Source organism: Chaetura pelagica, unplaced genomic scaffold (genome assembly GCF_000747805.2).
Source record: "Chaetura pelagica isolate M959 unplaced genomic scaffold, ChaPel_1.0 scaffold69, whole genome shotgun sequence".
Taxonomy (NCBI): domain Eukaryota; kingdom Metazoa; phylum Chordata; class Aves; order Apodiformes; family Apodidae; genus Chaetura; species Chaetura pelagica.
Window position 1 is genome coordinate 8,381,294 of NW_009970724.1, and position 20,481 is coordinate 8,401,774.

General features: G+C 35.0%; 1 protein-coding gene across 1 annotated transcript in view; it reads left to right on the forward strand.

Moving 5' to 3' along the window:
* The window catches only part of LOC104396854 (uncharacterized protein KIAA1107-like), a 31,871-nt gene extending 12,383 nt beyond the window's left edge, over positions 1-19,488 (forward strand). The window contains exons 5-17 of the mRNA XM_010006753.1: positions 817-897; positions 2,014-2,110; positions 2,718-2,806; positions 2,993-3,095; positions 6,704-6,886; positions 7,560-7,697; positions 8,790-8,919; positions 11,398-11,459; positions 12,514-13,150; positions 13,490-13,574; positions 14,102-14,241; positions 15,354-17,669; positions 19,019-19,488. Of these exons, the coding sequence (XP_010005055.1) occupies positions 817-897; positions 2,014-2,110; positions 2,718-2,806; positions 2,993-3,095; positions 6,704-6,886; positions 7,560-7,697; positions 8,790-8,919; positions 11,398-11,459; positions 12,514-13,150; positions 13,490-13,574; positions 14,102-14,241; positions 15,354-17,669; positions 19,019-19,488 (4,531 nt within the window). The remainder of the gene's footprint in view (positions 1-816; positions 898-2,013; positions 2,111-2,717; positions 2,807-2,992; positions 3,096-6,703; positions 6,887-7,559; positions 7,698-8,789; positions 8,920-11,397; positions 11,460-12,513; positions 13,151-13,489; positions 13,575-14,101; positions 14,242-15,353; positions 17,670-19,018) is intronic.
* The last annotated feature ends 993 nt before the right edge of the window (positions 19,489-20,481 follow it).

Sequence of the window (20,481 nt, forward strand, 5' to 3'; positions counted from 1 at the left end):
AACTGTGTTGATTTTGCTTCTTGGTGTGTTGCAACCTATTTTTCCTTCTGTTTTTAGTCATTTTTAAAGAGCCTTAGCTCAATCTGCATGACTATATTCCATTTACACAAATGTACCCAGCCTTTGTGGGTTTGCACAACAAGACAAAAGTACAATAATGCATTGTTCAGGAGATCGTGTCCACCATCTTAAATAGGCATTCTGTGCCTTTCTCTGTTGTGGTACTAGGACAATGCAAGTTTGGAAACAAAACTGTGTAGAAATTCCATATTTCTTAATCTAAATCTAGAAATATAGAAATATTATATATATAATATATATATACTATAGAAATATCTAGAAATTTTAGAAAAAGTATTTTGAGATGCAACATTCCTACATAGTGTTGTAGTAAAATCATTAGATGTATTTTTTGATAGAAAAACTTAAATACATTCCTAAAATCAAGAATTTTCAATTATATAGTTGTTTAATAATTATTACTAGTAGAGACTTTGGAGAAGGATAAAAAAAATCCTTTCTGCATATTATCAGTGTAAATAATCTAGACACTAGTATTAGTCTGCTTATGACTTGATTACAGAGGTGTAAATTTTCAACAAGACTTGAGTTGAGAAATTTACCTAACAGCCCATTTAGATATTTTTATTTTGTAATAATCTTGAAAATACCTTTAATTTTATCAGACTATTTACCTTCCATTCACAGAACAGCTGGATGGTATATCAGTCTTTTGGCCAGCTTCCTTTGGCTGGGAAATGTGGTGGATTTTATTCTTGACATGTCTTTATTTCTTTGTTTTTTTCTTTTTTACAGAATAAGCCATGCAGAAATGAGTGTCATCTTGCATTTTATATATGGAGGTATTCTGGACTTCCCAGACAAAGTTGATGCTGGGTATATGTCAGCTTTATTATTTTTAATTCTAGTTTGTACTTGTTCTGTATTTTCTCAGTTAAAAGTCAAAAGGAAAATTCTTCATATAGTAAAGGCAAAGATGCCAAATACCATAATCATTACGCATAAACGTACTTGAGGAAATAATAAAGTTGTTGAAGAAATCTTGTTTATTTAATAGCAAATGGAAAAGGTGGGCCAGACATTTTTGGAGTATTGTATAAGCGGAGTGAAAAACAGGAGGGTGTTTAATACAAAAAATTCACAATTTGCTTGTACCTTCCTTCAGAATAATATGTACAATGTGAGCAAATACATAGTATTTGCAATTCATTTTCAAATAACCATTTGATATGAAAGCTAAGTAATTAGTCTTAGATCCATAAAAGATTATATCTAGCAACCAATGTAAATGTTGGAATCTTATTCTGGGATAATTTTTAATTACAGTTTATATATAATCTTGAATTAGTTCTGAAATGTGTAAATTATTGCCTGCAACCTTTTACGTCAGCTGTTGAACTCTGTCTGAATATTAAAACACTACAGTTTCTTAATGTTAGAAATTATTTTTTAAAACTTATCTATGTAAAATAAAAATACGGATCTGTTTCCAGTGTGTCCCAATGTCAGTTTTTAGGTAATGAATTGATAAATAAAACTGTGGTACTAAATATTATATAAAATAATTAACAGTTTGCTCACTGTGCCTTTTAGTATATGGAGGAACATAATTCTCAGATACTGTGTTATCAATAACATTTTATGTAGTCCTTGGAAAAAGCATACAAAATGCCAAAACTCTGCTGGCACTAGTATCTTTTTCACTTGCTAGGCTTAAAATAGAGAAACTGAGTCTTCTAAAGAGTTTATCAGCCAGTGGCTAAGGCTTACTTTTATAGAGACTGGACCTGGTGGTGCAGAGACCATTATTAGGTCAATATATGTTCCTGTTCGAAGATTATTATTTGGCAAGTTTCACACTTGATTATCAATCTACTTCTGCACTAAATTCTGGCTGAACAAAGATAGAGGATTAGCATGTAAATTGTCTTACAAGCAAAATGCAGGTATGAAAATTATTTTTGATTCCTCTTGGTACTGCTTTCTCTTTAGCCGCATGTTGGGCATTGCAGATATGTATGGGCTAGATGGGCTGAAAGAAGTAGCTATCTACGTTTTGAAAAGAGATTACTGCAATTTTTTCCAAAAGGTATGTCAGTTATGCTACTTGGTGAACTGTAAAGCCTAAGAATAATTTTCATTCTATTACTTATACATTATATTGATGTGATACTTAAACTGTGTGGTCAAGGTGTTAGCTTAAATCAACAAACCCTGTTCTTCTGTGTAAGTCTGCTAAATTCACTGGGATTGACGATGGGAGTAAGGCCTGTGGTGTCATCCACCTATTTATAGAAGCTTGCAAACCACAACTTATGAAAAGCAGTATTCCATGCATGGAGTATAATTTAATACATTCCATTGTACATGTAGTTGTGATTAAAAGGAATATAGAAATACTACTTATTTGCATATCAAATTTCATGGGCATACATTTAGAAAATACTTTTTTACATTAAATATAGCTTAAAAACAAAGAACTGCTCAGAGTCGAGCATTTTCGTGCATGAGGCTCACTAAGCTGAATGTTATGTTATTGATGTGTGAAAGGAGATGACATCCCTATTCTGTATAAAGGCAAACGAACTTAAATAGCATAGTAGCTAAAAGTACTTGTTTGAACTGAAGATCTTGTACTGCTGTACAGTTTTAAGGCAGAATGTGCAATAACTGTGGCAATTTGCTAAAAACTCTAGCCTGTTCCTGGAAAACAGCAACCTGTACTAGAATGCATGGCTATTGCTCATTCATTGGGAGTGGAAAACCTGTATGCTGCCTGCATGAAGTAAGTAAAATAAATTACTGAAATTACTTCACTTTGCAAGATTGGGGAGAAGCTGGCATATAAAATGTTTTCTTTTTTCTTTTTTCTTCCCAACACTTTAGAAGTATCACTGATACTAAGAAGTGAAGATAGGTAAAGGAAGATGAAAAATGTTCTAAGAAAAACTTTTTTTTTTTTTTTCAATAGATGGGTAGGAAAACATTTTGCAAAATGTTTGTCAGAGAGAAGCTTTGCCAGTTTACCTACTGAACTTCAGAACAAATGTCTTGTTATGTTGATTAACTCTTTGGTAAGTACTGTATCATGTGCTTTATATAAAAATAGAGCAATGTGATATTTTTTCCTTATCTAGCTGTGCAACACAATTGAAGACAATTAATTTGGTTTATAACACGTAAGTTCCCATTTAAATAACAGATGTAAAAACAGATTTTGATGTGCAGATATTGTTATGCTTCATGTCACAGTCTAGTGATAATCACATGTAAGTCCAGCATAATAATACAAAATAAGCTTATGAAACACAGCTGTGAAATAGCCTGGCAGTATGTATTCAGATACTGAGGAACAGCAAACTGCTGTTTCAGTTTCTGTGTTAGGTGGTGGCATTCATCATTTGTGCTGGTCTTTTCCTTTTTGCCTATATTCTAACTTAGAAAAGTACTATTTTTTTCAGAATTCAGGTGATCACTGATTATCACTGATCACAAGCCATTTGTTTACAGTCAAGCTGACTTTTCAAAAACAAAGTAACCATCTAGCATACCTATCTTCTGCTTCTCAGACAACAGTACTGAATTGGTCCCCTCAAAGCTCAGCATTTTTTATGGCACATATTTACATTGTTCCAATTTGCCTACACTTAAATATTTTCTAATTGTGTTTCTGTATAAAACTACTCTCAGAGCTGACAAAAGTAACTGCTTTGAACTAGATCTATTAACAGGCATTTGGTTCAGTAATTCCCCTGTAAATACACAGAATTGTAACACAGACAGGAAGGGTAGGTAGAGGGGCTGAAGGTAAACCTGTACAGCTGCTACCAGACATGACTGTATACATATGTGACTGTAATGTGGATTGTCATACTCAGAGTTTAATCCAACCAGCTCAGGTAACATTCACAGGATGATTTTAGTTCTAGCACACACCAGACAGCTATGTGATGTCTTGTTTATCTGATGCTGAAGTTCTTGTCCCTGTGTCTCTGTTAACTGTTGTTATCCAATCTACATAGCTCAGGCATGGCTACCCACACTGCCAAACATAACCCTAGTTTGTGAGATGTACTCTTAAATGGTCTTGTCAAGAACTGCCCTACATTCAAAGGGCTGTGAAGGCTTATTGGGACTGTTTTTTCTTGATTACTTTTATGGAGTACTTATTCCATAAAGTGCTGAGGACAGCAGATCATCTGAGAGTGGCAGCTGCTACTGCATATTTTGATGAAAGCCTAAAAATGAGATTTCAGAGCTGTGTGGCTGTACCAAGAGAAGCTCCACCTATTTGATGTGCATGGTTGATACTGTGTTTGGGTTACATGCCACATTTATAGAAACCAAACAGTCCTCCTATCAGAATGCATAATTTCTAATAGAAAAAAAGTCGTAGCTCTAACTCTTAAGATAAGGTGTTTGCCATTAGATTAGTATACTCTGTTATTCATAGAATATACGTACAGCTTTGTATGTCACATATTGTGTAAATATTTGAGAAGTTTTAAGGCTTTCAGGATCAGTTATTCTGATTTACAGCTGATCACAGTTACATCCCCACCCCTTTCCAAACTAGCCCGGGTGTGCAGTGTAGACATAAGTGTATGTAGACACAGCTCTAGGCTCCCCTCCAGGCACCCTTGTGCCACATTAGCAGGACAGCTTGAAGGTAAAAAAAACTAAGACACTTCAGGCTTTCCTTTCCCTATGTGCCTACTATATCCAGATGCTCTGGTTACAGTTTCTGTTAAAATACATAAGGTATCCTTAAGCTACTAATATTTGCAGAACAATCGTGGCACTGTGGGACTTTATACTGCTCCAGCTCCACACCCAGCTCATTTTACTGATTCAAAATTTGCATTGGTGGGTCTCTGCAAGATTCACTGGTATTGTATGGACTGAAGCCTAGAAAGCTTTTAGAATTGTAAAACTAATAATCTGCCTACAAAACAGTTCTGTTGAGCGATCATTCAACTCTGAGCTCTTAAGACACTCAGTCCAAGAACTTGTGACATTCCCAGTGGAGTTTTTCATAATCTGCAAAAACGTTTAAGGCTGCGTGAAGAAGAAAAACTCTAGCATTTATTTTGCAGGGGCTACTGTATGTTTTACAAACCTCTTTGCTGCTACAGTTCCCTGCTGTAAAACTTAAGTTACATCCAGTTAAAGCAGTGTGAATTCCCTGATCCTGGTCTTGCAAATGTAAATGTAGTCAATATGCATCAGGTCTTTAAGAGGAAGAAAAGGTGCACAAAAAAGGAGATTGCTGATCAGAAAATCTCTGGGAAGACACAATTACGAACACAGCAACATGAAAATGGAAACACATTTTAAAAACACTGTTGAGGTGTTTAACTCTGGTCTCTCAACTACATGCAAAAAAATTACCATTTTTTTAGATGAGTAAAGTGGAGTCCACTTTAGAATGGCTTTGAAAAAATATAACAAGAGAAGTAAAATTCAGTTAGAGCCACTCCTACAAAGTACTGATTTAATTAGAAGGCAATGAAGACTTTTAATATTTCACTGGAAGTGTCTAATGGAAGTAAAACCTTATTGCCTTATCAGCAGGGACTGAATTTTGGACAACTCCAAAAGCTTGTAATCAAGTCTAGTGGGCACAAGATCAAACCATGTGCATATATTTAATCCTGAATTTACCTTATATGCATAGAAGCAAACTGGTTTTGCCCACAAGTCAGTAAAATAATAAATACAGCTGAACAATGGCTGGCCAGATTTTGTGTCTTCACTACAATATACATGAAGAAAATCATCCCTGTTTTCTACTTTGTGTGAACAAATATGATTACAATCTGAATTTACAGTAGGGGATTTTGTGTTAAATATTTATCTGAATTGTTGCTTTCTCCATTGTTACTGATCTTACTGCATAATTTATCAGTGACCTGCTAGGTCATGTTGAGTAGAGCTTTCAATCCATTCTAATGTGGATAATGAGAAATCGCAAGCTCTTAAGAGATGAGTTAGCCAGGAGGAGTTACCCTCAGGCACCGTGCTGCTGAGGCAATACAAATACTTACACAAATATAAAAGAACCAAAGGTACAGACCAGGGGAATAAATATTAGGAAATCTGTTTGCTTGTTTTAAATGTAACTATAAACATAAGAATTTTATGTTTCTTAGAAAAACAACAGACAAAAAAGAGTGTAAGTTCAGTTAAAACTCTTGATAAGACAAATATTTGATGTCTGCTTTAAATAAAGCAAAAGGATTCAAAACTATGAAAATGCTTGAGTATTTATGTATCCTAAAAGCTAGGCCATCCACACTCGCCCAAAACTTACACTATTACATTTTCCAGTGACCAAAAAGGTTCTTCTCTATTCATTTTCTCCAGCTAACATCTGCCTTGCCTTGCTTTGTTCAGGACCACAGATGTAATGACATACAGTTGAAATAACACAATAAAACTTTACTGCCTAACTTCAGCAGGCAAAACAGAAGAAGTAGAATTTTTTTTTTCTTTTTCAGCTGTAATTTCAAAGGTAGGTATAATGCTCAGAATTATCAAAATCTTAACTTTTTTAATGAAGAGAAATGAATACAGGACTGGATCCTTGTGTAAGTGCTCTATAACTGAACAGAAGCTATTTTACAAGCAGTAATTCTTTAGGTGATTACTTGGCAACAGGCTAATTTGTTTTTATTTTAAGAACCACAAGAATGCAGCTTCCTTTTTGATGGAGAGTGACCGGCTGATCAATAGTCTTCCCCAAGTGAAATGGACAGAGGCAGCTGTGGCCTTGGCATCTAGGCTACAAGAAGAATGTGTAATGTTTATTGTGGCAAACTTCCTGCATGTAGTAAGAAGTGAAGGCTTCTCTGTTTTGTTGCAGGTAAAAGTGCCCTCAAGTTATTGTCTGCTTCCAAGTAAACAATTATGTCACACTCTGAATACTTCAGGCTGCTAAATAATCAAAATAGTTTCAATTTTTGCTTTAAAGAACAATTCTGTGGAAGATTTAAAAAAAATAGAAATTAAGCAGTGCTGTGTTTTTTTGGAGGTGGTGATTTCTTCAGTGTTATTTTAAAGCTTATTAATACTTGGATGTGCAGGGTTGATTTTTGTGGTTTTGTTGTTCATTTTTGTGTTGCAAAGAGGTAAGTAGATACATAAGCTTTGCAAAAGCTTTTGGGTGGCTACAACAACAGTGTGTACCTATGAATATTAGTTAACTCAAACTTCAACTGATTTTTGTTGCAATTTGCAAGAATGGGGCAATGCATCAGGTCTGAGTGAGAACATACCTAGTAGTCTAACCTGGTTCATGTCTCCCATGGAAGATTTTTCTAATATGTATAGAGGATTAAAAAAAGTAATGGGCAGATGTTACAACATTTTGTCTTTGAATGAAGAATTGATCAGTGTGCTTGTTCCTAAAATTTAGGTTAGTGAGGTCTGGAATAGCTCCTGCTGAGTGTGACAGCAGATCTTCTCTGCTTAGCAATGCTTCTGTATACAGAGTGCACTCTTTTGTTTTAAACTGCTGCCTTTTGTTCTTCCCTCAGGCGCAAGCAATGAGCAGCAAACCTGACCTTCTAGAACTAATTTTAAATGCAGTTGAAAAAAGTATTAATAATGAAAATAGCTGCTTTCTTCTTGTAGCTGTGGATACATTGTTGGACTCCACAAATGTCAAGGAGATGGTAGGTTTCTCAATGTACAGTGTTTTAGGAAAAACTATTCTGGTATTGTTTCGTGTAATGGCTCAAGTCAGAGGATGTGGTTTGAGCTCAGGTGGCTCAATCCTGCAGCTGTGGTCATGCAGAAATATATCTGCACAAATCCAAGGTCCTGCTGGAAGTGCAGAAAACATTAGCCTTTGTTTACTGGGTGTTAATACTTTTTTCTTTTGAAGATAAACCAAGAGAAACCTATGATAATTAAAAAACAAGTGTATTATTGAGAAGCAGCAGCATCACTGCTCTGTTGTTCTCTACTATCACTTTAAATTTGTGATGGGGAAAAAAACTTGGAAAAATGTTACATTAGCTTGAACCTACAGGTGAAGAAAGCTTATTTTTCTCTCCATGTATCTTTTTCCCCATTTCTTTTTTGTAAAAGTCACATCACAGCTACATTTGCTTTTGTTTAACACTGTCCTCTGAAGCAAGGACTGCCTCTAGTGTGTTTTTTTTTGGGACTGGGGGGAGGTGTCAGTCTTCATGTTTCAATCATGCCATGTATATTCATGCAGTCAAAATAATTACATTTAAGCTCTGATTGACAGTAATGCTGGGGATAATTAATGAATTATATGATATACTGATTAAAATCAAGAATGATGCTACAAGCAAAGAATGAAAAATAAATGCAGAATAAATTACTGCAATCTGGTTCTATTGTAGATCTTCTTGGTAAAAGCAATGACAATTTAATCAGATACATTATTTTTCCCTAGAGTATTTGACCTTGTTGTGACACAGATGACAGTAAAGAGCTATTATGGGGTGCATCTGGGGAGAAAAAAAAAAAAAAGGGAGAGGGGGGAAAAAACCAAGAATGTGGTATTTTCTAGTACTGTGCCTTGGAGTGACTTGGTTTTAAAGAACTGTAAAAATTACTGTGGTGGGCAATAACGCTTCAAAAGCAGCATCTCCATCTACCAGGCCATTATAAAATGTAAGTGATGACATCATTGATCTAGCTTAGGGAGTAAGTAGATTCTGAAAGGAATAATGACTGGTTGCTATGACAATATGCCCCTCGCCAGCTGCTGATTTGTTACTTGAACACAGGGTTTTACGTGCAGGATCCAGGCTCTGCGTAGTAAGCTCTGGGTCTTCCTGGTTCAGTCTTTTTATGCTGTTCGTCACACAGAAGGCTGGAAGCTGATGAGGACAGACCATCAACAGAAAATACAAGCAGGTATGTCTGACATCAAATGGCATTGGCATGTTTTAGTAATCTCTTCAGTAGATAAAAATGTAGGTGGTAGTGTGGAGTCAGATAAAAATTAAAGCACAATTTGTAATCCTCTGTGTTTTTGAAGTGGTATTTTAGAATAGAAGCATGACAGCATGCTTAGCTAGTTTCAAACATGGAAAGCAGTGCATCATTTTCTGTGAAAAGTCAACCCTACTTTTCTTTTTAGGGGTGTGTATAATAGGAACCATAAGGAACTATGTAGATGGATTCTATTTACAGCTATTCTGAATTACTGAAAATACTGCAGTAGGATTAAAAATCTCATCTGTCTCATATTTAAGGATAAGCACCATGAATTAATTAAATGTGCACAAAGCAGATTATCCACTCTATGAACTCATTTTCTACCTTCTATCGCTGTCTACATACTGTATAAATATTGCTTGTCTCTTGCATAATGCTGATCTTGTGCACTGTGAGTAAATGCAGATAGACTTCACAGTTGATTGGTATTGTGATATTGTGTGTGCTGCTGTAGAGAGCCCCTAAGAAGCTGCATAGTGTTCTTTCAACATTTTAGCAGGCAGCACTTCTAACAAAAAGGAGTTCTTCTTCTGACCATTTCTTTGTTTTGAAGTACATAATTATTCTGAGGGTGCGGAACTGATGATGGAGGTTGGGTTATGGTTGAATATTAGCTTTGACAGTACAGTGTTCTAAAAGAAAAGAATGCGTTGAAGACTTGTCTGAAATCAAATCACTTTTGATTCAAAGGAGAAATAAAGATTTTGGTGTCCTTGTTAAAGACATCAGTAACTAGGATATGATAGTTATAAAATTTTTTACACCTATAGATAGATGAAAGTTTTATTCTACAATTACAGGCTAAGAGAAAGGCAGTGACAGTCTTTCTAGGCATGATTTAGGGCTGCAAATAACATCTCACTGCTAATGTATAGAATAGGTTTATGATTTCTTTCTGGATTATGAAATCCTGCAGAAGCTGAAGAGCTGCCTTTAGAAACAAGGGTGGTTTTTAAGTTGTTGTTGGTTTTTTTTTTTGTGGTTTATTTTTAGGATAATTGTGTCATTAACGTAAATAATGTTTAGGCTGCTTTGCCTAAAATTTAGACAGAGATGGGCATTACTTGTCCAAACTCCCATCTTGCCCAGAATTATTTTCTTTTAGATGAAATTGTAACTCAAAGTTAGCATACATTTTTTTCTATGTAAACAGACAGGCTGACATGCTTGCATTAATTATCCTTTTTTAATTACAGGAAAAGTGATTATACTTGGACAATTTTTAGACAGATTTTAATCTTAAAGTGAAATATGTCTAGGATAACTTAAATCAACTTTCATCTTAAAGATTTCTGGTTTATTTTCTAGAAATTTAACCTATATAGAATTAGAAGGTTGTAACAGAGGAGGAAAAACACTAAAAGAAGACAGATGATATTGTGGGGGTTTTTATTCGCAGCATGTCTTGTGCTTTCTTAGGCACAAGTTTATCTGGCTTTGTCTTAATATATTGCTATGTATTAATGTGCAGAGTCATTGCTAGAAAAAGGATTAGATCCCTGGGGTGCCATTTTCAGCATACCTTTTGTGTGATTTTTTTTTTTAAAGACATGTAAGATTTTTACTATCCTCAAAAAGAATTGAGCAGAATTTTTGTTTGTATTATACAGGGATAAATTGTTTTGTATGTCAGAACATGAGGCACTGAATGCTTAAATTTTGCAAAACCTTTTATCATGTGAAACAATACAAACAAAAATGAAACCTTATTGATTCAGGGTCTGTACAGTGTCTATAAATATCCCTTTGTATTCTGCAAGCACAGTTGATTTAAAGCCATTATTGAAAAATGCTTCCCTCCCAGAGTAGACCAGTCAGAAAAAAAGCCATTCACTGCATGAAAATTCCACATGACAATCACAGGGATAACTCTCATGACATTATGGTGCATGCTATCTAAAGAGGAATTAATGATCTTACTTTGTACAGTTAGATATTTTTACTTTGTCACTTTTGAAAACTGATGTAATTTACTTGAATGTAATTAATCTCTTCTTTAACTAATACAATATTCTATAAATTACAGTACATCACTTAAGTCATTAGTATTCTAAATTTGAAGGTCTCTCTTTTTGATAATTTGAATACACTTTCAAAGGTCTCAGTGCCCAACAAGCTTGAAGTGAGCTAAGAGCGGATAAACGAAGTGTCTTACTATGGAAGTGGGGAAACAGAAAAGTTGCCTTGTTTATGGCCATGTCACTTAATTACAGATACCACATTTTTTGTTCTGGATATGAAACCATCTGCCATGTCATCAAAATTAGCCTTCCTGTAATTACTAGAGGATGCAGAGAACTGCTTAAAAAATTATGTGAATTGAGTGGTCTGGGTTGTTTTCTGTCTCCCTTCTTTCCTGCTAAATTGTCAAGAAACTGCTTGTTCCTTTTACAGCTGCATTTGACAAGGGTGATGACCGAAGACTTGGCAAAAAACCTGTATTCACTAGTTCTCAGGTAAACATTTCTATCCAAACATTAAAAATACTCAGGAGCTTGCAAACAAAACTATTTTCATCATGTATTTTAAATTAAATATTAATTTGTTATTTAATGGAACTTGTGTTTTTTTGTTTGTTTGTTTGTTTTGTGTGAACTGTTATTTCTGCAGAATCAGTTAAGTCCATTGCTGGAAATATCTTAGGAGTCAGCCTATGCTCTGCTACATTTTCAAACAGATAAGCTCAAATAAAAGACAGGAATCTGTGTTCAGAATCACACATTCCCCTGTTGCTATGTAATGAAACTGTTTTTTCTCCCAGAGCAAATGGTTTGCTACTGAGCTAATGAATCTCTGCCATTATCATAAGTCGCCACAGCACTGAGTCTGTTACACTCCCTGCCCTGGAAAAATGGTTTTTAGTGTCCTCAGCAACTCTTCCATTGGGACTCAGACTCAAAACTACATTACTATTTGGTAGATAAACAGTATAGGTTTCACATGATCTGATGGTCTTGGATACATTGTAATGACAGTGGTATCACAAAGATTCCATTTCATGCACTTCATTCTCCATGTTTCAATATGTATCTTTTTCTGAGAGAGAGAATGAATACTTTCACTTATCTGGTGGATACACTGTTGGTAATGGTTAAAACATCACATGTATTATAAGCTAATTTTTCCTTTTATGCTTGTAATAATTCATAGGCTTTGGAATAAATGCATAGAACTTGAAGGAAGTTTTCTTAATTCAGCAGATGTCAATAACATTAGAGTAACTTGTCCAAAGTAAAAGTTAAACCCTACCTAAATATTTCTGTATCTTTTGTACAGAGCACTACTTCACATGGACAGTTACTACACCCTCTACTTATTTCTGGTACCAACAATCTGAGCAAAAATATAATTTAAAAAATATATTTATATGCTGAATCTTGTTGGTTTAGTTTCATGGAGTACTTAAAAAGTAGCTGTGTTTCAGAAATGAAATATTATGGATAGGTTGGTTTTATAAATGCTTTCTGTTTTGTTGTTTTGTTGTTTTTTTTCTGATGCCTTTTTTCCCAGCTAAAGAAATCTATTACTGAAACTACTGGTATAAGGAATACTTTCCAGACGGAACACAGCAAGAAAGATTGCTGGGGAGATTCTTCCACTAATCAGGATAAAATGAAATCTGATGGATTAGGAGCATCTGGACATACATCAAGCACCAACAGAAGCACTGTTAATAAGGCTGCAAAGCATGAGGATGTAAAGGGGAAAGATGGCAAAAAAATAGTTTCCAAGATTGCGAAGGATTCAAAACCTGGTGAAAAAGCTGCATCACCAAAGGCTAGAGCTGTTATAAAGACAAAACCAGAAAATAACGGACATGTGAAGGTTGAAAGCTTGCTTACCAAGCAAGATATAGAGAAGACATCACCTTCAAGTGGACAAAAAAATTCAGGAAGTGGCAAAGGACTAAAGAACCATGAAGGAAAAATTGCAGGTGCCAGACCTAAAGTGCTGACAGTAACCTCAACTGTGCAGATCAAAACAAAACCATTGAAAAAAAACACAGGGAAGGAATCTCCCTCCTTAGTGACTGTGGCAGGAACTTCCAGCAAGTTAGCAAACTCAGGCATAGATATCCAGCCTGCCAGTGAACAGACAGAGGAAGCCAAAGAGGATAAACTAGTAGAGGAAGGGAAAAAACAGACTGGTAATTTTTTGTTTGTTGTTTTTTTCCCCTAGAAGTCCCCTTCTGGCTTTTCCCTGGCTGGTCTTACACTGAAAACCAGCCTGGAAAGCTGAAAATATATATATATATATATATATATACACACTATAGATTGATAAGTCACCTTCTTTCCCTGTAAGTTAATATTAAGAATATTATATTTGTCCTCTCTTAACTGACTTCATTTTATGATTGACTGATAACTATATCAAATGGTAAATGTTCCACAAATTCAGCATCTATACCATTTTCAATAGCTGATCTTAATATATTAGATTTTTTCAGTACTTAATATATTAACTTTGAATTTAATTACAATAGTGAAAACAAAGTCATCTGTGAAGACATCAAATGGGATCACCAACAAAAAAAGGACTGAGCTTGAGGCTAATATCACAACAAGCAGGTATGTTACAAATCAATATGCTGCTTACATATATGTGTGTGTGAAAAAAATTCAGGTGAACTATTAAACTTACTGTTAAGTCAACTTGTTCTTTTTCATCTGAGAGTGGTTCTCTATTGCATGTTATTAGAAAACCAAACTGAATTAGCTATTGGAAACATTGCTGTAACAATAACATTGGTTTGGCTTTTTTGTGTTGGATTGTTTCATGCTAATAATTTTTAAATTGTTATAGGTCATTCAGAATTCTGCACAGTGGAACACTTAATGTCTACAAAAGGTGTTGTAAACTTACTGTTTCTGGCATAGCTTAGATTAAACTGGACAAGAAGACAGCTGAAGCACTGCTTAATTGTGAAGCTGGTTGTTTGTGTGTGTATATATATAAATATATATACACATGTATTTTATTTTCAAATAATACCTTTTAGGTGGCATTTTCAATGTCTATACCTGCGTGCATATTAAAATATAAATGTTACTGGATCTTAAGCTTGGAAATAATGGATGCAATAATTTCTTTGTAGTGTAACAAAAAAATCAACTGGAAAAGGATGTAATGAACAAAATGCACAAGCTGTTACAAAGAAAAAAGGGAATGTGAGTAGCAATTCTGCAGCACAGCAAAAGGCTCAAAACACACCTACCAATTCTCCCAAGAATCAAGGTAAAGTTTCATACACCAATGAAACAGTTTGCCAATATTATGCAAAGCTTTGTCTTTTTTTTTGTTGTTTTTTGTTTTGTTTTTTTTAGCATAAGCATGTGGCAAAATCTTAAAAATTCTGTTTATTCTCCATATTTCAATTTTGGTGACAATCCTAAACTGTAAAATGCAAATGAATGTGTGTCAACTTCAAAACATTTACAAGATGGTCTCCACTGTCAATCGGTCTTTTCTTCTGCTTTTTTAATCTGCTTCACAGTCTTTTATTTGCCAATCCCCTGCATTTCTGCAGTTGCAACCATGACAGAGTGCAACAGAAATTCTGCAGGTCAAGCATTTATAATATGCATCAAAAACCTGGACTGCAGACTTCTTCAGAAGCTGTTAGTTTGCCTCCCTTTTTTGGTCATCCCCTCTGGAGGCAGCACTACTGACACTGACCTACACCACAAACACTTGATTTCAATAGCTGTTTATATTAAATGCGGGAAATGCCATTGTAGACTACAGAGAGGAAACTCTGCTTTATGAAGATACAGTGTTAATGATGGAGCTCTTTTTAATCTTGTTTGGGGTTGGCATTTACTGGGGAGGGAAGAATATTCAAGTTGTATTCTCCAAAATAGATTATGATATAGAAAACACAGGTCCTGTCAATTTGTGGTAATTAAAGATCTTGTAGTATTTTCTGGCAGAGCGGGGATATTAATTCTGGTATCCTAATCACATTAAAACTAATATAATTATTTCCTGCCTACTTTCATTTCCTCTACACTATAAATTGAACACAGTACATATCACTTCCTGTGCTAAGCTGCTGTGCAGTGTTTCTGTGCCCTGTTAGAGTTCTGCTGCAGTGATGACTACTTCAGTTAGAGCTTGAAGTAATTCCTTGATGTACAGTCTATCCAGTGCTTTTGATTTGAAGATATCATGTAAATGAAAGATGTTATTTTTGTCTAGTATTTGTTTAATATCTCAATCCTTAATTATCAAGCCTTAAATCATATAGTTATATAAAAAGTTAACTGCTTCTCAACATAAACAAAATTTGGTGAATATTCTTTGACATGTACGATCCTTATAGTATTTTTTTTTCTCCTGTTTATTAGGACCTCAAGGGGAATCACCAAATTCCCTGAAATCAGGCATGTCTCCAAAACATAACGAAGAAAAAAATGTGTTACAACATCTGGTTCAGACAACGTTACCAGAAAAACATCCTTCAGCCAAGAAGAAGAGCATTAAGCAGCCACAAACACCTGTAGCAAAAGTAACTGCAAAAATAACACCTAAAACTCCATCAAAGCACACTGAGATTATGAATAGTAAAGACTCAAAACTGAAAACACCAGGACAACCTGTATTAAAATCTCAGTCATCTGCCCAAAAACATTCAAGGAGTGAATCTCCTGTTGTCCAGAAGAATGCACATGCCTCTGAGCGGAGAAGTTCAGGACAGAAAGTGGAAAAAAACATGGGTGATGCTGTGGCAGGTCAGCCTCATGACAATAATCAATACTATTCTCCAAAGCAAAACGAATCTTTAAAATCTGTGATGGAAAGTAGCAATGAAGATAAACTGCTGGCATCTTGTCAACCCAATAAACAAAAACTATCAGATCCTTCTGAAAATGTGGAATGCAAAATAAAATCTGAATCTTCTCTAATTACAAAAGAGACTGTTTCTAAACTGCACAGTTCACTGCAAAATGAAATGGAAGCAAAACAAATCTGTGGTGATCAGACTGGAATTAAAAATATTGAAGAGACAGAGAAAGATGGTAATACAGCTGCATTTCACTGCCATGCACAGTCTTCCAGTGATGGATATTCTGACTTTACCAAGGAATCCAATCAAGAGGCTACTGCTTCAGAACTGGTGAAACATTCAAAAGCAGAAGTCTGTACTGACCAAAGTGGTAAATTAAACTGTGAAACAGGTCTTAACTACAGCAAAAATGCTTTGCCAAACTTTTCCCAAATGATTACTGATAAAGAGGATGAGATGTCATCACCTCAGAGTCATATGGAGGGGTTTCTTACAGCTGCTGAGCTGACTGAATACAAATCAGTTACAGCAGATTTAGATGATGTTTCAGAATGCTCCACAGAACAAATAACAGAAAAATATTCACCTAGTTACACAGAGCCTATAGATCCTACAGAAATGCCTGAAAACCATGAAAATGCAGAAATTCCCTTTGTGGATCACTGGAATACTGCTGCACTAGACCCAAAAGAGAGTCCTGAATCAGATACTGGCAGTGCAACGACATCCTCTGATGATATAAAACCAAGATCAGAAGATTATGATGCTGGAGGCTCTCAGGATGATGAAGGATCCAATGAAAGAGGGATTTCTAAATGCAGCACGATGTTATGCCATGATTTTCTTGGAAGAAGCAGCAGTGACACAAGTACACCTGAGGAATTAAAAATTTATGACAGCAGCCTAAAAATAGAAGTGAAAATGAAAAAAGAGGGTTCTGATCTCTTCCGTGTTAATTCAACGAGTGATGATGAAATACCAAGAAAAAGACCTGAAATTTGGTCTCATCAAGGAAGTGCAAGGACCAATACTAGAGAAAGCAAATGTTCTACTTTTGGCAATTCACAGTTTACTCAGGAAACAGACCAAGTTTCTTCTTCTGCTGATGAAACAGAAGATGACAGATCTGAAGCAGATAATGTTGCAGAAAACTTTACTGTATCAAATGCTCCTACTCAACAGTTCCAAGGAATTGATAATTTGGCTTTTGAGGATGCAACAGAAAATGATGCAAGTCAAGGGTTTACTAAAAGTAAAAATTTCAAACGAACTGTTTTACTTTCAGTAGATGAATGTGAAGAATTGGGATCTGACGATAGAGCAGAAACTCATACTTCACGACAGCGTTCAATAGATTCCCTTACTCCTTCAGAAGTATTTGACAGTGTTTCTCAAGAGCATCATGAAAAACCTTTTTATTCAAGATACTCACTGGAAATGGAAGATGGGTTTCTGGATTGCAAACAGCAAAAGGACAGAGACAATAGATTGGATAAAAGTGGAAGTTCTCTCCTACACCTTCATGACACTGAAATTGCAGGGGAAGAGAATCAAGATGCTTCAATGACTGAAAAAAATTGTCCAGAGAAAGTATATTCAGCAGCTACTCTGTGTCCAGGGGAAAAACAAAAAGTAAATAAGAATGAGATGGCTAATGAATTTCACCAGTGCAATAAGTACTTAGACAGTGATGCAAAATCTCAAGAAAGACCATGTCATTTGGATCTTCATCAGAGAGAAACTACTTCTGATGTGCAAAAGAGCAGCTCTGCAAAACCTGTAGAAGCCAGTAAGAATCAGATACTGACTCAGGAAGGTCAAGTGAGAGACAGTCAACCAGCAACTACTGAATGCGCTAATACTGATTTACTTCCAGGTAATGTACAGAAATAGAAACATTCATTCAAAAACAAATTAATAAGGAAAGCTTTAACAGTCTGTCTAGGATTTAATCCTGAACTGAAGTAATTTTGGCTGAAACTATATTAAATTTAAATTTTTTCAGTATTTTACTTGGGTAGAGAATGCTTGTCTGTTTGAAATATCCGTCAAGACCCTGCTGTTTAATGAGAAACTTGACTACAAGACAAGAGGTTTTACATAATGCTAAAAGAAAGATTGGATGCAGTTGTCTGCACGTCAGTTATTTTTGATCCAATCTAACATTGACAGCATCAGCTTTGGATGGAATTTTAATATTTGTTCTGTCTGCTTGACAACATATAGTATGTCTGAATGGGATGTGCAATAACTGCAGTAATAACTTGAACTGAACTGTTTACCTGAACAGCTATATGCATTATTGTTGTAATTTATTTATTTATATATTATACACAAATTTGGATCCTTCTACCACTGAATATAACTGAGTATTTGCCATATACATCAGTGGGAGCAGGTCTGAACTCTGACTTAGAGCTTATGAGATGTCTAAAATTCTAAACTTTACCAGTAAAAGCTTATTTAGTAAAGGAGAGATTATACTTAGAACTAATGCTTATATACAGAAAATTGCTAACTTGTTTCATGTAGCTAGATGAATACTTGTCTAGTTCTGTGTTTTGTCTTCCTTATACCAATAATTCAGTCTCTTTTTTCCCATAAAAATATACAATAGTGTTGATTACAACTATTGTGTATTCTAGAGTAATGACATGCTGATTATGATCTATGTTCAGCCAGACCACTGAACAAGAAGACACTAAATCTGTACTACTTCTTTTGTTTGCTTGCCCTTGCCTGCAGCTGCCTGTGCATGTGCAGTGTAGAAATAAGTCTGTGGATAAACAATTTTGGTTTAAATTATCTTATAATCTGACACAGCTTAAGTCACCATTCAGTAATCATTCTCTATTAATCCCCTCCATGCACCTCCTGGTCTAAACTTAATTTATGTAGTAAATGAGAAATTTTGTGTACATTAATTGTATATTTACATTGTCATTTTCTGTATCAGAAACTTAATTATGGAGGTTATTGTTAATTACGGAGGTTACTGTTAATTACCAGTGGTGATTGCTGCTTTAACTTAATTTATAAATCCTAGTTTGTTTTTTATACAGGAAATAAATGCCTCAAATTTTGTCAATTTTGTATAACCCTCCATTTCCCCTTTTTTAACCTGGTTGGATTCTTTCCTGAATGAGTTAAATTTTGCTCTACACAGCCCTGAGGGGAAGATCATCTGCAATTTTTTACATTGTACAGTATTGTGAATTATTTCAGGAGACATAGATGATTATGACACAATGGCACAAACCTGCATGTATGAACATCGGCCTTCAAAAACCCTTTCTCCAATATACGAGATGGATGTTGGAGAAGCAATTGAGCAGAGGATGGATTCAGAAACAGCAGTTCTAGATGTGGATTTTGAAGATCAGCAGTTTGCAGAACAGGACTGGACTCTTCTCAGGCAATTGTTATCTGAGCAGGACTCAAATATAGGTTTCAAAAACTCTGTTCCTGAAGACCTTAACTTAGCACAATGTCTTATCAATCAGACACTGTTTCTGGCACGAGATGGTTCGAATCCTCAGGGTACATCACAAATTGACACATTCAGTAGGTGGACTGAACTCATGTCTCCACTTGATGATTCTTCAGCAAGCATTACAGTGGCAAGCTTTTCATCTGAAGACTGTTCATCCCCTCATGGGGAGTGGACAATTCTTGAACTGGAAACCCATCATTAAGGTGATCAAATGTTTGCAACTGAATTCCAACCCATCCCCCAAATCTATTTTTGATGAGTTGTTTCCATACAGTAATAAAATACTGCATCACTCAAGAACAAGCAATTCTTGATACTGAGGCAATCTTTCTGATACAATGAGGTAAATATGTTCATTTATAATTTAGATTTAATCACAAGTACAATAATTTTTCAAGGCTTAAATGTATGTCTTTTTTAAAAATGAACTCTTAGCATGTATTTTCTAGAATTGTTAGAAAAATCAGATTAAATGAAAGAAAAATCTTGGTTTCCACCCTCCCTTTTATCTTCCTTTCTGATACTTAATATTCTTATTGAGTAAGATTTTAAAGGTGATTGCACAATTAGTAGAGCTATTCCCTTCCTTTTTTTTCCCCTGTCTATATGGTGACTTCATTTTACAACAATAAAGATTCAGAATGCTTGTGTCAAAAGGTGATGCATGCAAATGCTGCTTGAAATGACAGACACATATACTTATGGTCAAAGAAAATGTTTCAATATGAATCTGTCTTGGGCTTTATTAACTCAAGAGTAGCTTCTTTAATCTGTTTCTTCCAGATTTTATTTTTGTATTTTTCATTTGTTTTGTTTAGAAGTTTCCAATAAATTTTTCAAATTGTCTTTAAGAATTGAGAGGGTCTGTGCTATAGCAAAAGCACTGTCTCTTTCTTGGAACTGCACATAATTAAGTAAATATTTTTAATGGCATAGTGCATAAATTCAGAGGAGGCAGCAGAATACTGCCCCTGTTATAAAAAACACTATGTCTGATGTTTTGGTTAGTGTTACATCAGAAGTCTGACATTGACTAGAATTGCCTTCAGGCTTCAAGTCATTACACTTGCATACTTCTGACACTGAGGCATAGCAGGATCCTCAGGAATTTGGTTTTGTTTGTTCTCATAGATGCTGCATTTTTTGAGGGGTAAGAGGATTCTTTCATGTAGTATAGCTTTTATATTGAGACTAA